This window comes from Oreochromis aureus, linkage group 7, assembly GCF_013358895.1.
Source record: "Oreochromis aureus strain Israel breed Guangdong linkage group 7, ZZ_aureus, whole genome shotgun sequence".
Classification (NCBI taxonomy): Eukaryota; Metazoa; Chordata; class Actinopteri; order Cichliformes; family Cichlidae; genus Oreochromis; species Oreochromis aureus.
The window spans coordinates 16,126,692-16,149,796 of NC_052948.1; the positions used below are offsets into that span (position 1 = coordinate 16,126,692).

Here is a 23,105-nt window from a genome sequence, read left to right on the forward strand (position 1 = left end):
CTATATAGAAATAGCTCGGATGTGAAAAGATTTTCTGCTCCCTGAGGGATTTTTTCCCCCTTACTAATCGGTTATCGTTTCGTTTTCAGATGAGCATAGAGAAACTGTCCCAGTTCAGAACCAGTTCTTAGAAAGTTTTTTCAGCAGGTGCCAAGGAATGCCAATACACTGAGCAGGACTTGCACTTAACACCGTACACTATATTACTCCGTGTCGGGGGACATGATCCTTGGGGTGGACCAATTTTTGGTGCAGTGTTTTTTGGGTTAAAACAATTACTGAGAAAGATGCCTGCAACTACATTAGTGTTACCTTTGGAAACAACCTCTTTGGAGTAATAACATAAGTAAAATGAGATTTACCCTACAGCAAGAAACTCAAGGCTGAAGCACAGGTATGCAACACAACTTTATTGAAACTCTTGAAGCAACATCCATTTACAAACAAGGAAATGGGAGCTTGTTGAACGTAAGTGCCTTTTTTTGGAGCCAAAATTACAGAAAAGAACAGGGAAAGAAAAAAAAAAAAAAAAAAAAAAAAAACTCCCAGGGATTGGACCAGTGGCAGGTGTATTTTTAAATACAAAAAAAATTAATATAATTAAAAAAACCATAACTTATGAAATCGTTCAAGTTTACAGGAAGATTGAGACACAGGGCATAAGGGCATATGTAAATCATTGATTTACAGTTTAGCTTGCGTTTGAAACTTTAAATGACTTCCAAATATCAAAGCAGGCATTACTTTGATTTAAGAGATGGACGAGAGGGGAAGAAGAAAAAAAACAAAAACAATGGGCATGAGTGAGATGGGGCAAATGCATTCTCGAATTCTGGATTTTCAGTGTGGTGCAAGTTAATCAGTCACAGTCATTATGAAAAGGCCTTTTCAGGATCGCATTGCTTGAGTGCTGCCTCTTGACACTCCTCTGGGTCCCTGGCCAGCTCCACGTTTGTAGTTCTGCTGGTAACCGTCCTAACAAAGAAAAAACAAAAAGGAGAGGGATGTTTTAGAAATGTAACAACAAAACAGCAACAAAGATCACATACAGTTTGAACATCTCTTTCATACCCTCTGATAATTCCCATTTGAGTAATCCCGAGGTGTGCTGTACTGAGTTTGTCCATATCCCGAGTTTGGAGTGTTGGTGAAAGGAGCACGATAACCATCGTAGCCACCTGGAAACACAAAGACAAATTAGAATTCATGCATGAGAAACTCATGCTACCAAATACACAAATTCTATAGACAGATGTGTAATAAAAGACCTGTATTGTTAAACTTAAAAAAAATAAATAATTAAATATTTAGTCTTGTTTCAAAGTGAAACAACTAACTTACAGCTGAGAGTGTTATCATACCTCGGAAACCATTTGATGAGCCTCTGTATCCATTGATCATGCCCCGGGCGTTGCGAGGTCCACCACGAGACATGCCTCTGCTGTTATAGAAGGACTGAGCCTGCCTGCCAAAGCCTGGACCCTGCTGGGAAGGCTGTTGATGGCCTCCAGGTTGGTCCTGGGAATGGAAGGCACCAACTACTAAAAAAAATAAATAAAAATAAATCAAGATAGCAAGGGGTCAAAAACATAATAAGCCAGTCTGTAGTTGAACAAGAACATCCATTTAAATAAAGTTTAACTGCAATGAAGCCTCTAGGAGGCAAAAAAAAAAAAAAAAACCAACACCACAACAAAAAACCCCCAAAGACTGGAAAACTCAAAATTTAAAGTCTGCCCACCAGATTGCAGTTGTTCTGGCTGCATCTCTGTCTGCTCCACTGGATGCTGTGGCTGGCTGCTGAAGGCCTGGTTATTGTAGTTTTGATACTGGCTGGCCTGGTTCAAAGCCTCAGCCTCATTAGCTGGTGGGACTGGGGCATTAAGGTTGAACACCTGAGGGACGAACAAAAGCCCACATTGTTATGAAGCCAAAATCAGAGGAAAGGTCACATGGTTATTAGGAGTAAAGTCCACTCCTACCCATTTGCTGATTCCAACTGTTCTGCTATAAACTTATTTTAAACGCAATGTGATAAGGTCACTTCAGGACTCAACCAAAAAAAAAAAAAAAAAAAAAAAAACCATATACACATATACATACACATACATAGAGATACATACATAGATATCTCTCTCTCTCTCTCTATATAGATATCTCTCTCTCTATATAGATATCTCTATATATAGATATTATATAGATATCTATATCTATCTATATCTCTATATATCTATATCTATCTATATCTCTCTATATATCTCTCTATATCTCTCTATTTATATAGATATATCTATATCTCTATCTCTCTCTCTCTCTCTCTCTCTCTCTCAACAGTAAGTCATTACTGAACTTCTGTTGTGACTCCAGTGGTGAAGAGCCCTTTGTGCTCCAAACAGCTGGTTTTTCCACATGATGGGCTTGATGCTCCAGATTTCAGTCAAATTTAGCTTTAATCACACTCCAAGCATGGAAGGGGAACAGCTGCATGATGCACAACAACTGCGAATGCTACAACACCACAACTGAGGGTATCCAACCACGTTCCACACATGCATGCTAAAAAGCAGCTTGTTTGTTGTATTTGGCTGAACAGCATGAAAAGTTGACAAATGTGTGAATGTTTAACAAAACTAGTGGACCAAAGATATGGAAAATAGCACATGTGTAGAATACATGAAACAAAGCAGAACCCCACATGGAGTAAACCATGAAATTGCCATAAAGAACAACATTGTTTTAACACAGGCTATTTTATGACATGAGGAGCAGTTCATATTTATACCTCCAAAAACAAACAAAAAACAATCAAAAGGAAGCAAAGCCTTACTGTCTGCATGGACTGGAATGGTGCTGCGTTGACATTGATGCCACTGCTGTGAGGAGCTTTGGAAACAGGCTGGAACACCGGCGTCTGTGAGGCCTGAGGGAGAACTGTGGAGGGTGGAGGCTGCTCCGACAAGGACATGGAGGGCTGTTGAGGAAGGGAGGCATAATACACATCACATTAAAAACGGTCAGAAAAATTTCACCTGACTGCAATGAGCACTTCCCCACCTTTCAATGGGAAAACTACTCCATATATCAAGAGTTTAAAAATTAAAGTTTTACTGAAGTCCCACCACGATTTACCTGGATGGGGTCAATGGATTCTGCTGAGGGTCGAGGATCTGGTGTGTGTGAGGTCTGATACATAGGTGGTGGTGTTGGAGATACGATTGGAACCTGTAAACAGGAGTAGAAATTAAGCCCATTCTCCATACAATTTCTTACAGGATGTTTGCTTGTATTCAAATACTTACTTGTGTGGGCTCAGGTTGAACAGGAACAGAGTTGGGTTGTGATAGCCGGGTCTCAGGATGAACTAAGACAATTAAAACATTGTCAGACCCGTCATAACTTAAAACAAATAAAATAAAGACCGTGTTTCTCTTTGGTACAATATACCTGGAGGACACCCCATCTGTGGCACCTCCATGTTTTGGGCAGGTTTCATGGGCTGCGCCGATACAATGGCTGGGTCGATGGGCTGTCCATCGAACTCCAACATGGAGTCCTGAGAATAGAGGTAATTAGTACCAAGTTACAACATCCAAACACAAACAGCAGTGCCTTCAACTAAATCCACACCTGCATGAAGTTGTACGTTCCCTGCATCTGCGCCATTAAGTCTTGCACCACCTGCTTCCTGGCCATGGGGTCAGTAGGAGGCGCAGGAGACGTCAAGTTCATTGGGTGGGTCTCCAGGGCAACAGGGGGCGCTGCAGGCTGCACAGGCTGCTGCTGCGGTTGCTGCTGCTGCTGTTGTAAGGCAGCAACTGCCTGATAGTGGAAGGAGGACAGGACAAGTGAGTGAGAAATGCACTGAAGGAGAACAACTGAAAAGTGGTTTAATGCTCATTAAAAGTTGTATGCATTTGTATTCACAACAGGATTTGTAAACCAAGATTAAGACCAAAAATGTAATCTGAGCTTTCCAGCATTGCAATTACTTCACTGACTCGACAACTACTTTCTTATCAAGCAGCCGGGTCATGGGATATCCTCATCCCCCCCCCCCCACCACCTTACTAATCTGTTAGTTTCGTTTTCAGATGAGTACAGAGAAACTGTCCCACTTGAGAACCAGTTCTTAGAAAGTTTTGTCAGCAGGTGCCAATGAATGCCAATACACTGAGCAGGGAAAAAAGGGAAAAAAGCCTGGAAATGATAACGACTTCTAGTTGCACCATTCTGAATCATAGATGGTTAATCAAGTCTTTAATGGGGGGGGGGGGAGAAAAAAAAAATATAACTGGCTTCAGGATTAGCACACAAACTCAAATGAGTAAAAAAAAAGGAGTTAAACTGTTAATCATGTACTGCCTATATTGGAATCAAAAGCGCCACACAGCTGTATAGGTAACTGTATACTGAACCATTTACAAAACAGGTTGCACAACATTTCTTCAGCTGCACTGGAAGAAAAGTGTGGCTGCTGTCATCACAACCACCACTCTTGGAGTTTAGCAAAACATGCGATAGACTGGATTTAAAAAAAATAAAATAAAACTTCAAGGGTTGCCTAAATCTTCTTCAATATGTATCCCCAAATTTCCAGGTTTTTGAAATAAAGTACAGAAAGATTCCTCTCTTATGAGAGAATGAAAATGTTAGTTTCTGCGATAGCAGCAGCTAGTTTTGTTTTTCTTCTCTAAAAAAAAAAAAAAAAAAAAAAAAAAAAAAAAATTCTGTTTCATGGTCATGTTGCTGATGTTTTGAAACAGCTTCAGAAGCCAGAATTTACAAAAACAACCCCCCCCCACGCATACACACTTAATGAAGACACTATAAAAATCTAACTCGTGGGGATTTAAGTACAAGCAGAAGATGCATTTTCTTTCCAAACATTCAATTACTATCACTAGCTTTGAGTCAGCTCATTAATTTTCAAATCACTTCATAATTACATCATACCTCTGTTTCTCGGGTCCACTCATCTCCCTGTTCCTTCTCACTGCTGCTGTATGTGCCGTCTGGAATGAACTGTCTGTTTACAAACTGGAAGTAATAAAGCAAACATCAGCACAAAGATGAAAATATAATAAACTCCCCAGATTTTAATGGAGAAGAAAAACTTGCTCTCACCTCTGTTGTTTCAACTGCAATGGGCTCTGTGAATTCCTCAATTATTTCAGTGTCTGTAAAAAGGAAAAACTATTCAGTGAATGCTGTGATGACTTCTTCATTGCTGAATTATGTTAGGACGTTTTAAGTGGCAAGACATCACAAAGTGGTTAAGACCTGGATCGGCAGTCTGCTCTTCTGCTTCTGACGATTCAGCTACTGCTGCAGGTGCTGCGGCGGCAGCTGGCTCTTCTTCTTCTTCCTCCTCACACACTCCATTTTGGTGAGATGGAATCCGGTCAAAGTACCCACTCAGCAGAACCTGGTCCAAAGTCTCCTTCAGTGCCTTGTCTAGCAGAGGGGGAGACAAAAAATAAAATAAAATAAAATTCAGCATTTCAACAGAAACTCAAACCATCAAAGCATACATTGAGCAGTCACGCGAATAACAAAGTGTCAGTATTAGAACCTTTGGACCAATAGACGACTTACTGTGAAGAAGCGTTTCTGAAACACTGAGGAAAGCTTAACAAGCTAAACTCCCAACAGATGTAACAATACTGAGTTTCAATAAATAAAAACTAAGCAGTGATGTTAGCTTTACATCCTACACTAAACTTGTGCTTTTTTTTTTTTCTTCAAATAAATGTGCAAATTTGAAGAATTTCATCAGTAAAAAGAGGCCACAAATTTAGTGACTGCAGCCTCAAAATGTTTTTCGTCCTGCATCTTCCACAGGAATCAAAGCCAAAGATCAGTGTTTTTATTATTACTTTCAGAACTGCTCCTGTATGAGACATTGTTGTCTATCTAAAGGTTAAAATGGCTTTACAAAATAAACAATGTTTTTAATCACGATGTAGATGCAACTGATACATCTGCTTTGTACCCTAGGTGTATAAGAAGCTATATTTTAAAAACAATTCAGATTCTGTACAAAATTCAAACTTTTCTACAAAGACTAGAACACAATCTAATCATTTCTAAATGTGAATCCCTTTAAAAAGGTTGATCCATGTGGTAGAAAATGGCATTAGTACTCCAGCTTTCCTCAGTTGGACACAGTAGGGCTCTGGTAATTTTCCAAGTCCAACTTTCAAAACTGTTGAATTCAGTGCTACTCCACCTTTAGTCTCTACAACACCATATACAGACTAAGCCTACAAACATTTGCAATAAAAAGAATTTCACAAAAAACCCCCAAACAAAGATGATTCCCTGCAGCTAAGGTTTTAGTACCAGAACCACATTAATTAACACCACCATAAACCACACTTTGCTGAGCCATGTTGTAAACAGGTTTTTATGAAAGTAGTAGGTTTTAGCCTCCCCCTACCCTACTTCACTATGAAAAAAAAAAAAAAAAAAAAAAAAAAAATGCAACCCCATTGGCTGTATACATATACAGTCATATTCTTCAGGTACAACAGTAACAAAAATAGCATAATATTCCTATAAATATGTATCTATTCATTTACATGTTTAACCAGTTATCCAATTCTGGGTCATGTGGTGGGCTGGAGTCTCTCCCAGATGTCAGATGAGAAGCAGGGTACACTGTGGCATGGTCACCAGCCCACTGCAGGGCTAACACAGAAAGACAACCATTCATACTCACATTCACACCTCTGGCCAATTTATAATATACTAATTTATTTAACAGACATGTCTTTGGACTCTGGAAGAATGCCAGAGGACTCTGAGAACCTAGATAAGCTCACAGAGAACAAACAAATGCTGCACAGAAAGGCCAATATAAGTATCCCTGGTACTGTTGTAAAACAGCCTCCAAATGGAATTTTTTTTTTTTTTTTTTTGCACATATACATACATATATACACACATATGAGGGAACTTACAGTCTTAAGTTACTTTAAATCTATGAACTGAAAAATAAGGCAATGTGAAGACTGATGTAAGTTTAAAAATAATCTAAGCCCATACATTGGAAACAATTTTGGTAAGAGCTTACTGATCAGATTATAAATCCAATCATGATCTATAATTTTCTTGAAAATGGTAGAAAACATACTTCAAGATGACTCATGCATTTATGCTTTTGGATCTTCAGCCAAAGCAGTCCAGTATCTCTTCTTTCTCTGCCTTATGCTTTAGGTGAAAAAGTCTGCTGTCACTTTGGTCAATCTCACCCCAACTCTCTGAAGGAGACCTCTGACTGACAGGAAAGGGTTGAAAGGTGTCACCATGAACTGGGTCACCAGTATCCTAATGTGGCTCCAAAAATCTGACTAGTGGAACCACAGGCGACAGGGCTGCTGGCACCCTGCCCTACTGCTGAGTCAGGATAAGCCCACAGCTCTCAGCCCCCCAAGCTGAATGCAGTAGTGCGAAGCCTCAGGTCAGACCGCTGAGAATGCAGTAATGCCAATAGCCCCAAGCCTTGATTATTCACATTGCTGCATTAACAAAAACACTACACACACGTGTCATTAATGTATTAAGTAACTTCTGACCAGGCGGCATTGATTTGCGATCTCCAGATTCGGACAACTACCCCCAAAGTATGCGACAGATTACTTATGACCAGCTTCAGTGTGACAAAAAGCTTACAGATGACTGTTGTGTCACCATCCATCTGATAAAATGTCCTGCCAACAATTTTCAGTGCCAGCTGGGCATCTAAATAAAGTCAGTTTGTCTTGAATAATGACGCCCCTTAATTCTGCAATAAATTTTAGCAAGGAGGCAATTATATTATTTCAAGTATTAATTTACTGGATATCATCTGTGATCAGCTGAACTGCTTTTCTATAAAGGGCTAAAAGAAGAAATAAAAAGCTTCAGCTAATTGGCTAAAGCAATACAGAAACCAAGGGACCAAATAATACACCATGGTTGATTACTACGGAAATGAATCAGAGTTAAAATTTGACTTACATGTTGTTCCAACCACAGCCTTCTCCTTCCCTTCCAGCAGGTCCCAGAGGTGAACAGATGCATCTTCATACTGATCAGCGAGCCTGCACAGATAAAAATAAGTGCTTAAAATCAGCTTGTTATGGGGAAAAAGAAAACAAAACCCAAAACTAGGCACAAGTTTTCTGTATCATCGCCTTAGACAAACCTGATGTTTTGGTCACGTTCTGGCCCCACTAGCTTGTAGAACTCATCAAAAGCTGCGAGGTCTGCATCTGTCAGCAGTGGTGAGCCACCAACTCCCTGCTTCAAGTCCTGCCGCACAGTTTCATCACCCAGCCGATCGAGGATGAACTGCAGCTCCAGAACCGTCTTCAGCCTCCTTTGCTCAGCTTCCTCCCGCTGCAGCTGCTCCCTCCTTGCAGACTTCTTCACTACTTTCTGGATCTGAGGATAATGCGTATGACCCACAAAAGATCAAGTTATTACAATCCAGGCTGTACACATCTTTGATGAACATTTCTAGAAAACTAAAACTCAACCTTACATCTTGTCCCAATGTGACAAATGTCTTTTGCAACTCTCGGGCAAATTCCAAGTTATTCATGACTTCCTGGTACTTGGAGAGGGCTTCCTAAAAAGATGAAGGAACAGATGTTTCACAAGTTTTACATTCCTTTTAAAAATGATTTTGTTTCCAAGTACCCACCAGCTGGTCCTGATTGAGACCCTCCCCTTTATTCTTCCTGACTTCATAATCATCCAATTTGCTCTGTAACAAGATGCAAAATGCAACAAACAGTTTAAAATTTGACCACAATGTAGAGAACTGGTTATTGTCAGAAATGCAGTTTAGTCAAGCAGACCTGGAACAAACCGGTCAATAGTCCTCACCTTTTTCTTCTCCATGTTGCGCACCTTCTTTTCAATAACAACAAGAACTTGCTTCAAAACTTCAGACTGTCCACCAAGTGCAAGATTGCCCATTGACCCTGGAGCGGATCCCACATCTGGGCTGGCAGACTGCACCGTCCTGTTTGCATTCATTGCTGAGGGCATCTAGGAATTGAAAGTATTACAGTTCAGCTTTTGGTGACAAAAATGTTTTCATGTACTCAAAAAACAGAAAAGAAAAAAGGGTCTAGTGGAAAATACTCAAAACTATCTGTGGACCACAGGGAACCATGTCATTGTTTTGCTTCAGCTAAAGATCACTTTTATTAATGATTAACCTGACAATCATCTTAGGTTAAATTATTAATTTGGCTCAAAACCTTTGAAAAGACACATCAAATAGATCCTCTTAAGCAGGATCACTGCAGATAATTTCCTACACCAATAAGAATTACATAGATTCAGCCACAGCAGGCCCCTGACTCAGCATTTAGTGCCACAGCAGATCTAGGCTTCATGTTACCTTAAAAATAACAACATATAAATTATTCCAATGAATTTCAAGCAGCAAAATGCACAGATTTTAAGTGGTAGATTGTTTTTTTTTTTTTTACAATATAAACATGATGACTTGACTGGAAGTTGTATAAGTAGATATCCAGGGTTAATATATTAATAACTGATAAAAAAAAAAAACTGGCAACAAAGTATCAGAATATGACGAGTAGAGAAGCTGCAGATTTCGATTTCTTTTTGCAGTGTGCTTCACAATTTCGACTGAATTCTTTGAGAAGACTGTTGCTGTCAGTCCCTATACTACATGAGATACCGTCAGGTGCATGCTAAGGTGGGTCTGGATGTACTAACTGCTGGATGGGTATATATGAGAGGTTAACTGAAAGCTTTAAGTTTTCCTTGTACGTACTCTGGAGAGACAGCGAACTATTCTGCTTAGAATGTAAAGCTTCTGATGTATATTCTTGACACTTAAGTTGCATACATAAAACAGTCAACTATACTATACACGAAAATAAATATGGTCACTGGTGAATAACATAACTAGAGCAACTGGCCCAAATAACACGGCAGATCTAATACATTTAAAAAATGATGATGTATTATAGCTGTAATTTAAGTGAGAGTGAAGTTAGCTATAGTTTCGTAACACAGTAAGTGTTCAAGACAAAAACCCTAGGCCCTAAAACTATTCTCTAATAGCAACTGGCTAACTTTAATCCAAACTGCGCAGCCTTGAGAGATATCATTTTTCTAACCCCGCACTTTCTCCCCGTCAATATAGCTTCCTCAGACCTCGGGCTGTAAATCTATACCACTCGCTAGCAAGTCTGAGCCTCCTCGGCAGTACGGCCAGCTTGCAGGTCTCATCTCTTCGATTTGGTAAAATGGCCTTGGCCGCACTACCGTTAGCACACACCACCGACTTAGCATCTGATAGCTACAGCAGCGCGTGCTAGCCACCAGCCGGCCGCCGGGAGACCCGTTGCCTCGATACAGCGGCTCCCGAATGACCCACCTTGCTGTTTTATATCCACAGGGGAGCTCGGCAGCGAAAAGTACGAAAAGGCCAAGTTGTTATTATTGTTGTGTTGCTTTATTTTCTCTTGCACTCTTGTGTGGGATCCGCCCCGCCGGCCTCACCGACAACTGAGACGGTTCGAAAGAAGAAGAAACTCTTTATAAAGGCGAAGGTCCGTTTTTAGCTATCTAAGATATGCCTGAATATATATACGCGGAAAAATCACGAAAAAAATATGTTTTAATTAACGCAAACAATTAAAAATGTCAGACTTTGCCATTAAGAAATTAGTAATTGATCACTTAAATAAATGGAAAGTTATGAGCCAATTAAACTTTTGAAGTTTCTATTTGTGATCAGGCATAATTGTCTCCAACCTCCAGACAGAAAATCTGCACAATCATTAGCTTTGATTAGGCTATCGTATCTTTCCCTGTGCCTCGTACAGTTTATCCACTGCTACTCTGAGCACTACCTCACACCTGCTGTACAATCCTTTATAGCAGCAGGTTAAAGTTATATCGATGATGTAAGTGTACATTTAAAATATGTAAGATGGCGATGAGGCCTGTAAGACTCCTAAGAGTTCAGAAGTTTCACTTGAGTTCATATATATATGTATATATTTGTGTGTGTGTGTGTGTGTGTGTGTGTGTGTGTGTGTGTGTGTGTGTGTTTATACTTTCTCTCTATACTCAAGCTTTGCATATAATTAATTTTGCCAAAAAACAAACAAACAATAAAGGACAAAATATGCAAATTAAAAAAGTAACATACTACTTTCCTTAATTGCATGTTTTAAGGTCAGTAGTATACAAAAGTCTTGGACCATCCCTAGGAAAGCTTCAACAACCCTGAAAATCAACATTTGTATATACTGACTTTAAACTGACTGGGTGACTTTATACTGACTGGTCCCTTGGAGGCCAATCCATAACTGATACTCTTTACTTGTGTGTTTTTTTTATCCAGGTATGCTTTTACTGTATTGGCATGTGTATGGAATTATTGCCATGCTTAAAACTGAAGCCACTGACAATCAGACACTTGCCAGATGGTATTACATGGTGTCTTAAAATTTGTCTGCACTTTTCTGCTTTGCAAATTTCATCAATTTTGACAGTATCTTCAACTTCACTGGCTGAAGAGCCATGTCATCTACACTGTGTTTTACAGATGACTGTAGACACTCACTGTTGTACCTCTATCCTGACTTCATTTGTACAAACCAATAACGATTTGAACCAGAAATTTAAAATTTAGATTCATGACTCCATACGACCTGTTACCACTGATTTTCAGTCCAATTCTTGTGTAATTTGGCATACCTTTTCTTCTTGTTCCCCTTCCTTGGGAATAGCTTCTTGACAGCTACCCTTTCATTTCCAAGCACATAAGTTTTCAATAGTTTTCATATGCTGTGAACAATTCTTTTGGCCTGCCACTTATTTATCCTCCACTTGTTCAGTTTTCGTCAGATTTTTTTTAAGGTCACACCAAGATATACCAGGTCTCTTTGGGTTAGTGCAAAAATACTACCTTACACCTGTGTGTTATTTTTGGTATTTTTTATAGATTTAACCAAACAAATGGGGAAAAAATTAATGTGCTAGGTGTTTGTTATATGTATACACAACAATGGTTCATCCCTTGAGTTAGGTGCCTTTTTATGCTTGGATGATTCATGGTTCAGTAACAAATGGCTTAACAAAAAACTAACAAAAAAAGCCCAAAACAAAACATAAAAAAAATCCTCTGAAAATGGTGCGGTACAAGGACTGGACTGAACATAAGTGAAAAACTAGCCAATGTCCAAATAAAAGTGTTGCCCAGCAGCATGCTTTGGAGACTTAAACTTAAAAGCTGGCAGCTAGCTAGAGAGCTATGATGGCTATAACAACAGGAATGATATGTTTGTGTTATATTTTCAAGAACTTAAAATTAGAAATCATCTTAAAAAACAATCCTGAGGAATTATTTGAGAACATTTACAGTCTCATTGTGATGGAATGGTGACCTGTCCAGGGTGTACCCTGCCAAAGCTGGGATAGGCTTCTGTCCTCTGTGACCCTAGATTGGATAAGTGGATGAAAATGGACAGATGGAATATCCTGCACCTCTTTTGTCATGATTCCAAGGTCTAAAACCTGCAATGCATTTTTTATATGAAAAAAAAGAATTTAAGTTAATATCTCTATTTTACTTTTATCCATTTTAGAATAATAGTGTCTAGTTCTACAAGCACCTAAACAAATAGATTCTAACAACGGCAACAATGATCTTATAGTGCTGACATGTTCAATCAAAGATAATTTTAGTTACTTATCACCAGGTGGCAGTAAAGGTCAGTATATGATCAACAAATATTGATGCGGGACTGAAGTGAAAATTTCACTCTTCCCTTACATGGAAATATGTTGACCAGTTTTTAATAAATGTAATTACTCAGACTTCAAATCTTTAAAAATGTAGTTTTTATTTATAAATGAGGATAAAGGACTCACGCTAACAAACAAATTGACTTGATTAGCAGAATTTAAAAAAAAAAAAACTGCTTCTGGATTTTATTTTTACATTAAAACACAGTTTCCATGTAAGTTACTTACCAGCTTGACAGTCAAACTTACCAGGAGACTATTGAAAAGAATGTGTAGCCAGCTTTCTGTTGTTTTGCCAAATACAGGAAGCAGTTAACATGTCTGCACAGCTTTTTGATTGCAATGTTCCACTAAAAGTGTTTTCTTTTAGGATAATAGTGATTATGGGAGGATCCCAAGGGTAAATGAAGCTCCCTTTCAGTGACTCATTTCCGCAGCCTGCTATATTTCAATTGAACAACGACTGACCAGCCGTTTTCTAGTAGAATTCTAGGGTGGGTCCTCATCTGACCTCTGACCTTTACAACAAAGCTTTTTAGGTTAAAAGCACAACTCAGTTTGGACCTTTGTGGTGCCGGTAAACAATAAAACATTTCTAGACCTTTTGCTGTTTAGGAGGGGTGTGCTAAACCGGAGCTAGCTATCATTTCACTTTAGATTGGACAGGAAGTAGTTGTTTTTACTGATGCTGTTCCAGAGTTTGCACAATCGTAGAGTCAACACCATGTCCATAGTCTTTTACTTTGGGAAATTTGCCTGCAAGAACTTTCAATATTTTGTTTCTTGGGAAATAAATTCCCATTCTTTGCTGAAATGATTAGCTTCTGTATGATTTTACTGTTTGCTTAGCAGCAATGTTTTTTTCCCCCCCGACATTCCACACTGCTTTCAACTCCATAATGCTCTCAGTACAAAACAGGCAAAACAGGAAGTTGGACATGCACTTCCCTAAAGGTTGTCTACACTCTTAACTGTTTGCTCCCCAACTTGTACCCCAGAGAGGAATAAAAGCTGAAAATAGCAAACCACATTTCACATAAAAGGTCACTATTGCCCTTATTTTAAATGCTATAAAGTTCAAAGCATGAAGTGTGAAAATCCCCCGCCTTTCAGTTTTATTACAGAAGTAGGGTGACACATGGATGTCAGATCTACAGTAAAGTGCAGCTCCTTTCTGGTGGCATTTAAGAAGCGTTAGAACAGAGATATGGGTTTTACCACCCAGTCACAACAGCCTCGAGTTGTCTATGAGAATACTTTCTCCTATCACCCCGAGCCATCTGGAGTCTAGCAGTCTATCTGGGAAACCATGAGAAGGGTGCCATCGTGCATGTAGGGGGGTAGGAAGTGAATGCAATGTGCACCAACCCTTCAGGAAAGCTTCATCTCTGCATGCCAGTTTGAACATCCTCTGGGCTCTCTCAGTCAACTCCACAGGAAGTAGTGGATGACTTGTGTCATGTCAGTGCTGATTTTGTCTTCTCTCTTGTGTTTCTCATCTGTCATGAATTTGTTCATGTGCTTTGTGTTCATGCAACGTGGCAATCTGGAAGGATTCAAATATTATCACTACACATGTATTCATGGGTAGCATTGATTGTGAGCCTCAATATTTCCTTTGTTTGATTGTTTCAGAGAGGAGAAAGTTAAAATACCAAAAACTAAAAAAGACTATTACAAACCACCACCATTTAGCACAGTCAGTGCTAAATGACACAAGCACTGACTGAAACTGTTGATCTGTGGCACCGTAAATTGGCACTCAGTCAATAAAACTTTAGCTATTTAATTCATTATTTGATTATTTGACATCATTGAAAGCTCAAGAATAGTGCAAATCATTTGATTACAATACCAAGGGAAAATTGCATTGTGCTGTTGTTGTTCATATGGGTGAAATACTTACTTGATCCCCTGCTGAATTTGTAAGTTTGCTCACTTCCAAAGAAATGATCAGTCTTTATTTTTTATGGTAGCTTTATTTTAATGGAGAGAGACAGAATGTCGACCAAACATCCAGAAAGAAAGAAAAACATGACTTAATACTTGGTGGAGAAATTGTTGTTGCAAACAGCACTAAGATATTTCTTGTAGTTGGTCAGGTTTGGACACATCTGAGGAGGGATTTTGGCCCACTAGTCTTTACATAAACTATCTAAATACTTTAGGTTTCGTTGCTGCTGCTTAGAAACTTTAAACTTCAGGTCTTTCCACAGAATTTCTATAGGATTGAGGCCTAAAGACTAGCTAGACCACTCAAAGATGTTAACATGCTTCTTCTTTAGCCACTCCTTCATTACCTTGGCGATCTCTTTGGGTCATTGTCATGCTGGAAGACACATCCACAGCATATCTTCTGTGTTCCGGCTGAGGAAAGGAGGTTGTTGTCCAGGATTTTATAGTACATGCTCCTATACATTTGCTCCTCAATGCAGTGAAGTTGCCTTGTACCCTTAGCAGAAAAATAAACCCAATGCATAATGTTTCCACCTCCATGCCTGACTGTGACGATGGTGTTCTTTGGGTCATACTCACTTCTCTTCCTACAAACATGGCTGGTTGACTTGATGCCAAAGAGCTTGATTTTGTTTCATTTGACCACAGCTCTTTCTCCCAAGACTTCTCTTGCGGGTAAAAGATTTCAATCCATTATAGTGTAGTGTGTTGACAATGGTGTTCTGACTGTGGTCCCGACTTGCTTCCGATCATTAACAATCTCCTCGCGTGTAGTTTTTGGCTGATCCACAACCTTTATCATGATCATCCTCACCCCTTGAGGCAAGATCTTGCATGGAGCTCCAGATCGATGCTCATTTTATATTTCTTCCATTTCTGAATAATCACATCAACAGTTGTTATCTACTCACCAAGCTTCTTGCTGATGGTCATGTGGCTCATTTCAGCCTAATGCAGGACTAAATTTTTGTCCCTGACATCCTTTGCCAGATTTTTGGTCTTGGAATGAAAAAAAAAAAAAGATTCAGTGGATAGTTGTGCTTTGTATACATAATAAGTTGAGATCAGGATTATCTGTAATTGATTGACTGATTGTAGTTTATGTGCCACATGGCAAGCAGTCAATCTGTGGGAACCAACCTGGATTTTTGTTCTATATTCTGTCTCTCTATCAAAATGAAACTGCCGCAAACATTAGAGACTGTTCATTTCTTTGTAAGTGAGCAAACTTACAAAATCTACAGGGGATAAAATAATGATTTCCTGCACTGTATATAAGCAAGAGGGATTAACTGCATGACATTTTTATTTAGTGAAGATTAAAGTCACTATAGTCAAAATGGTCCCTTCATTGTGTTATTGTGTTGTACAAAATCTGAACGTGTTTCTCATCTGAAGGATTTGTAGTTTGAGTTTTATCTCTGTCAAGCTGCTCTGCTTTCTGCGTAGCTGGCACACAACAGCCATGCTCACCTTGCTCCTGGGCTTTCTCAGCTTGGTATCAATCCAGTGAGTCTACTCAGCTCTCCAACTGTGTGGCCCAAGGATGCTTTCAGCCTTCATCTTAGAGTTCGCCTGTGATCTTTTTCTGTTACATTTGGCTGCAGAACTGATTCTGGGTGCTGGAGTTTAGGTGCTTTATCTTCCCTGTCCAGTCAGACTGCTGTCGGTGTCCCTCCCTCCTACAGGCGGCCCTGAGGCACTGGCAGTAGATAAGAGAAGGGCCCACAGCAGCTCTGGTTTGAAAAGGAAAAGCCATGAGGACACCAACTATGTAGAAATATCAATGCATTAATTCCCCACAGAGGCAGCTTTCACAAGCTCTTTTTTTGGGATTATTTCTAAGCATAGCTTAATCATATCTTCCTCCAGCTTCACAATTTCTCTGAGCTTTGTGTGAAGAATCAGCAAGTACACATATCAGAATTTTACCGTTGACATAATTGTTAAAACGTCAGATGGAAATATTAACATTAAAGTAATTACTAGTGAGTTAACTGGTGGATGGACTGCTACTTATATAGTGCTTCATACAAGCACTTTTTTTTTCTACACTTAAGTGCTTTTCCTCACTTTTCGAGAGCAACTTCGGGTTCAGGATCTTGCCCAAGGATAATCTGGCATGCAGACCGGAGCAGCCAGGGATCGGACCAATTAGTAGGTGACCTGCTGTACCTCCTAAACTACAGCCACGCCAATTAACCTAAAAATTATTAGTTTAGAAGATATGTGATGCAAAGTTATTGCTCAAACTGTCTGAAAATACTCTTGTGCATAATCAGTGATCTAAGATTACATTACAGAGAAGTTACGCAACAAAAATAAAAATAAAAAGTAAGGGACTTCCCTGGTTGTCTGAAAAGGCCCTGGCAATTATGTTTTCAGCTGTGTGTTTATGTAGGACCTCTAAAATATAAAATCACATTTTAGGAAGTAAAATGAAGTCCTTGGAATTTTTTTCTAAGTATAATATAATAAATCCACTGAATTCAAGTTCACATTACTTAACGCAGTGATAACCATCATCGTCTGAACCCTTACAGAAAGTGACCGTCAGAACCTTTTAGAACCGGCAACACCTGGGGCATAATTATGAGAGAAAACACAAATACTCCTCCCCAAAGAATTAGACCGTGCCACTCTTTATCTTTCGTCTTATCTGCACTCTGGCGAAGCAAAGCATAATAATCATTAGCCTCAGTCACGACCCACTCCACGCCTGACAGAGCAAGGCCGTGTTAAGCTGTCGCTTTAAGACCGATTTCCCCCCATTGTCAAACAGTCGTGAGCAGGAAGAGGGAAACGAAAGCACAGCCTGACGAGCGAGAGAGAGGGGGTGTGAGGAGGGGAAGGGCGCGCGGGGAGGGGTGGGGAGGTGGGGTGTATTTAAAACACGATGCTGCTGCTACTGCACAATAACGGTGCCCGCGGCTTCATGTGGGTTCGCACGCCTATGAAAAGGCACGAACACGGAGAGCCACGTAAGTGACCTTCTGATCGCATCACACGGCGTGTGCATTTTAATAAAGAGCGGACAGGCAGCAAAGTCCCTGCGGGGTGAGGAGACACACTTGGAAAAAAAGACGCGAAGTCTCTCCGCGGGTCACTGCCTCAGGAAATGATGACAGTGTCCTCCATCACGGCTTAGCCGCTTAAAGCGAACACTTCGCGTCTTGCGGCCATTTCGTCTGGACTCAGCTGCCTTCGATTGAACACGTTTGAAAGCCTGACGCGGGCTGCTGGTGGTGCTGGTGGTGCCCCAGAGGTGGAGCAGGTGCAGCGCCCGCACGCAGCTTCGCCTCGCGGGTCCCCACTGAGCTTGCTGGCCAGTGGACCAGGCTGGACATCATCTTTGAAGAATGACATCCACGATAGAGAGGAAGACGCTGGAGGCCAGCGAGTAAGTAGCAATGAATGATGTTAAATAATGTCATTTCTGATTCAAGTAAAAGTATCCGTGACGCATCAGCACTCACGGGACAGCCACAACTCTCCGGTGAGACAGCTGCAGAAAGCTGGTAGCATAAGGTCTGAAGTCTCCTGCTGTTAGATTAAAAATGTCAAAGTTTAAGAACAGAGTGATGTGTTAATGTTAATAGAATAGAATAGAATAATCCTTTAATTGTCCCACAAGGGGAAATTTGGTTGTAACAGCAGCCAAAAAGACACATATACAAACAAACAGTACACAGGACCCAGAACAGAAACATACACAATTTTTCTTACATATTTACATTAAGGACAATGGTTACTATATACAGAGAGTACTGTACAGTTATTAAATTAAATATAAATAACTACAGATAAGAGGCAAACCAGGTTGTAGTGCGAATCGGTTAATCGGTCTTGCGAGGAAAAAGTTAAGAAAAAGTGGAGCGCTAAGGCACTCCTAGCGTAAATCGACATTTAAAAAAAACAACCCAATATTGTGTGACATACTTTTTATTAGTTAGCGGTTTAATATCCAATGGCTCCCTCAGGTGGACGGGAATAAAACACATCTGCGCACACAGCTCCAGCTCAGAGACCGATCAAAGCTGAAATCATTAGAAAAGATATACATGTGTTTGTGTAGCACTTATTAGATACAACACAGTGTGAATATTGATGCAGAACACTAACTGTGCCTTTAGATCAGGAAATGTTTGTTTATTGCATAATAATAGCAAAATATCAACAGGTTACCAATAAGTATGTGTCAGAGCTAGAACAGTTCTATTCCAGTATTTGATTCATCAGTTAGCAAACTGTTTGGGAGACCTGCATGTCACACTGACTAACTAACCAATCACACAACTGAGGGAAACCTTTGCAGATTAACTGATGAAGGAAACAAAAATTTGATGCTGCCCTAAATCCTTATTGCTTTTTTTTTCTTTTTCCAGGGAACCGGTGGATGAGGTCCTCCAGATGCCTCCATCTCTGCTGACATGCGGTGGATGCCAGCAGAGCATTGGTGACAGATTCTTCCTGAAGGCCATCGAGCAGTACTGGCACGAGGACTGCCTGAGCTGTGATCTGTGTGGCTGTCGGTTGGGGGAGGTGGGCCGTCGGCTCTACTACAAGCTGGGAAGAAAACTGTGTCGGAGAGATTACCTCAGGTTGGTTCAGTTGGTGTAATGTAGTGATATTATGAATTAATCAATTAGGTCGTCACCCTTTTAGTTAAATTACACACAGAAAAAGAAGCACTTTTTGAGATGCACTAGTATGTATATCTTTTATCACACCTTAAAGGCTCATGGAGAAACACTTTGAGCAAGTATAGAAATTTCTAACCTATTTCTACCTGTAACTTTTTTACTGAGGAAAGTGTGGACAAGTTGAAATAGATTCAGGAGAAGAAGGCAGGTCTTTGTTAAAGAACTAATGTTAAAATTTGATATGATATGTAGCTGTGTGGTGCACAGCCACATATCAGGTAAACACATTTATCTAACCTATCTCTACCTGAGATACAAACTCAGGCAGATGCACTGGGGTACTCCTCTCAAATATGTAGTATCAATCAGTGGCAGAACCTGTATGATCGGACCTGGCTTGTGAATGCCCTGCATCACCACTTTAAAGATATGTGTTGCTTTAATGACAATGCATTTCTGCTTTATTTATTGCAAAATGAAGTTTGTGTTGCTCAGTGGTTTTCAAACTGTGTGCTGGGTCCCCCTGCTGGCGTGTAGTGCCACTGCATGAGGGGGTGTGGATGACTTGGTGAAAAATATGGACCGAAAGTAAAGCAAATCTGTAGAACTTATGTGTAAAATAAACAAACAAGAAGCAGGTAATGCAGTCCTTCTATACTTCTGCACCATTTCCCAGAAATTCAGCTCTGATCCATTTATTATTGCTAATAATTGCTAAAAATCGTGGGTGGTTGTGTGACATTTTCAGCTTCTGAAGAAGAGCAGGATAGAAAAAGTCTGTGAAGCACTGGTGATGGCTAATTTCCTCTCTAACAGCTCAATCCCTCAGGCTCAGGGGAAAGATCCAGAGTACCTTAATGGAGATACTGTCAGTCTCTCTTACAGCTTCACATCATTAAGAGCGAGTAAATGTTTTCCATCTTCCTCCCAGTAACATGTTGATGCCCTCTCATCCACTCAGGCTTTTTGGCCAGGACGGTCTCTGCGCTTCCTGTGAAAAGAGGATCCGAGCATTCGAGATGACGATGCGTGTGCGGGACAAGGTTTACCATCTGGAGTGCTTCAAGTGCGCTGCCTGCCAGAAGCACTTCTGCGTGGGTGATCGTTACCTTCTCATCAACTCAGACATTGTGTGCGAGCAGGACATCTTTGAGTGGACCAAGCTCAACAATAATAATATGGTTTAGGAGGATGTCTTCTTCCCCCTTGATTCAAAGGGAATGGACTACTGATAGACATTTCGTATTTCCAGTGCAGGCTTTATAATGCATTTGAAACCAATATGGGATCATAAAAAAACAAACAAAAAGCAAACGAGGGGCTACGTCTCTGCATGTCTCCCTGATGGGGACTAATGAAGACTGCACCAGCAATAACAGAGAGCTTTTTTATTGAAAGCAAAAAAATAAATGCTCCAATACTGACAATGTTTAACAATGCAATATTGGTCATTTGTTGTACACTGGAACTTTAGAACAAAAACAAGATAAAAAATATTTGTCCAGTTTCTTGCAGTCTTTACACTGAGAAGATCAGCAGCTTGGTTTTATGGATTTGTAATTTCTTAATACTTTCCCAGTGCTAATTATTTTTTAACTTTGTTAAAAGAATGTGTCTCTCTCTAAATCTAAACATACATTAACTGAATGCTTGTTCATTGTAACTGTAATATGTTAAAGCAGTGGTTATTGGGCTTTATTTTGCATGCCTCCAGTAAGAAGCTGAGAAGAGATCACCCACCTTATCACTTCCACTAACATATATTTCTTCATATTTTTATGAAACATTAACGAAACAAGCATCGAAGCTGAATTTAAATCAAATTCAAGTCATCATTATAGCGTACCAATTCATTCAACTTAAATTTAGTTGATATTTTTCCACACACAACCGAGGTCCACTTGACAGTTTGTAAAAGACTCTCTTAAAGTGATTGTTTGCCTGTGGACAGATTTAAAATGCTCAAACGGCCTGCTGCACTGGCTGTTTCACTAGAAATGAGGTGGAATGAATGAAGTGGATGTATGCCGTGATCGTTTCTGAAAGTTTTCATGAAAATTTGTGAGAATTTATTGGGGTTTAAATCTGGGACTCTCGGCCATTTGACCTTAGAACTGAAGAAGCTTCTCGGATGAGAGGTGAAACGTCTTCAAGCAACTTAAAGAAGTCCAGATGCTTTTCTTTGCAAGCTCCTTTGACCCGAGAATTTATTAGGAAATTACAGACCTGTGATTAAAGCATTACCTGATTTTCATATTATAAATGAAAAACAACATCCACTTATTTAACAACAAAAAAAAAAAGTTCTGATGAGAATGATTATGTATTGCCAGGTTGAACTGGTGGCGCCCTCTACTGGTCAAGGAACCCATGCAATTCTTGTTTTACTGACTTTGCAGAGGTTTTGCATGCATCTTTTGTAATTTTACCTGTTCTCTGGACATCCATTCAAGACTTTTTGTATATTAACCTTGAATTTATTTAATAAATGACAATTCAGAGCAATACTGATCATCTTTGGGTGTCTTCCTGGCAGTCACAAAGAAAAAGTCAAACAGCTTGTGAAATATTGATGCAGATACAATTCGTAACATGTTATTTACCAGAATAACCACAAATAATACGTTAATTATGGTCAAGATAATCTCTTTTTATGCTCCGAGCAGGAATGGCAAATCAGAGTTGAAATATATACTGCACATTGGTCACAGCAAAAGTAAAACAAACATGCTTGGAAGTTATCTAGAATGTAAACACAAGAAGCAGAGAATTGAAGTACCACTTTGAACAACAGAGAAAATGAAAACCAGCTTCATCTGTGTTGTTTGCATCCTGATAGGTTAAGCGGAGTCATGACTATAACTGCTTAAAAATCAAACGCAAACATTAAACTATAATCAGCTTGAGTAATAGATGTTAAGTTAATGTATTTCTTATTATGATCAATATTTTGTACACAACATCTCAGAAGCTGACAGCAGAGTGAAGTTGCAATAAATCCGATTAAAAGCTTGTTTTATCAAGCTTGTTAGAGGCTAAATCGAAGGATTTGGCAACTAAGTAAACAGATACCAATTCTTCAACCCAGTTTTTAGCCACAAGAGGTCACTAAATGATTTATAAATTCAAGCTTAAAATAATGACAATTGAGTTTGTTTAGGGGGTTTTTTGCCAAGGAGAAGGAGAGCTCCCCAATAAGATCAAACTCCACTGACATGATCGATGAATCCAAGAGACAGAAATAGAAGAATCTTCTAATGAAGTCATGATGTCTGGGGCTGTAATGCTCAATCCCTTCCTTACTCTCACTGTCTGTCTTCAAAGCTGGGACACAGTGTTTTTTCTCTCTCCTCACGACTGCCAGCTGACAACTCACTCTGAACTGGCCACAAAGCATGCTCCTCCAGTGCCATCCAACAACGTCCTGCCATCCCCAGTTATCTTTACTGGCACCCGCCAGTAATTGAATCCATGAACCGCTCTGGAATAAAGGCGCCTGACCACACGATATTAGCTGGTGAGGGAGACCGCTTTAGCTGGCATTAAGAAGTGGTTGAAAGATGTGATTGGGAAACAGTTTGCAACAAAGGAGACATAGGAGAAACTAAAAAGGAGAGAGCTGGGTGAAAAACCCATGTCAGAGCACAGAAGCTCCAGGATGATTAGCTGGGTTTGATAGTTTCCTCACAGACAAGGAAGGAATGAAGAAACAGACCA

The 23,105-nt window shown here is 39.8% G+C and overlaps 2 protein-coding genes across 3 annotated transcripts; one reads left to right on the forward strand and one right to left on the reverse strand.

Annotated features, from left to right (window-relative positions):
• Positions 1-390: 390 nt before the first annotated feature.
• On the reverse strand, positions 391-10,563 carry caprin1b (cell cycle associated protein 1b). 2 transcript variants are annotated; one of them, XM_031755652.2, is made up of 18 exons: positions 10,409-10,563; positions 8,875-9,039; positions 8,690-8,752; positions 8,528-8,614; positions 8,189-8,427; positions 8,002-8,084; positions 5,281-5,454; positions 5,125-5,177; positions 4,954-5,037; positions 3,628-3,819; positions 3,445-3,553; positions 3,300-3,361; positions 3,130-3,222; positions 2,828-2,971; positions 1,742-1,895; positions 1,362-1,538; positions 1,072-1,178; positions 391-975 (listed from the first exon to the last, which is right to left on the reverse strand). In XM_031755652.2, the coding sequence occupies exons 2-18, from the start codon at positions 9,037-9,039 to the stop codon at positions 889-891; spliced, it is 2,073 nt and encodes a 690-aa protein (XP_031611512.1). In that variant the 5' UTR covers positions 10,409-10,563; the 3' UTR covers positions 391-888. The 2 variants fall into 2 exon arrangements, with proteins under 2 accessions (XP_031611512.1, XP_031611511.1); XM_031755651.2 differs by having other exon boundaries at positions 1,362-1,541.
• Positions 10,564-17,635: 7,072 nt separating this feature from the next.
• Positions 17,636-21,893, forward strand: lmo2 (LIM domain only 2 (rhombotin-like 1)). The gene is made up of 3 exons (XM_031755747.2): positions 17,636-18,145; positions 19,131-19,346; positions 20,350-21,893. Exons 1-3 carry the CDS (start codon positions 18,105-18,107, stop codon positions 20,573-20,575), a joined length of 483 nt encoding a protein of 160 aa, XP_031611607.1. The 5' UTR covers positions 17,636-18,104; the 3' UTR covers positions 20,576-21,893.
• The last annotated feature ends 1,212 nt before the right edge of the window (positions 21,894-23,105 follow it).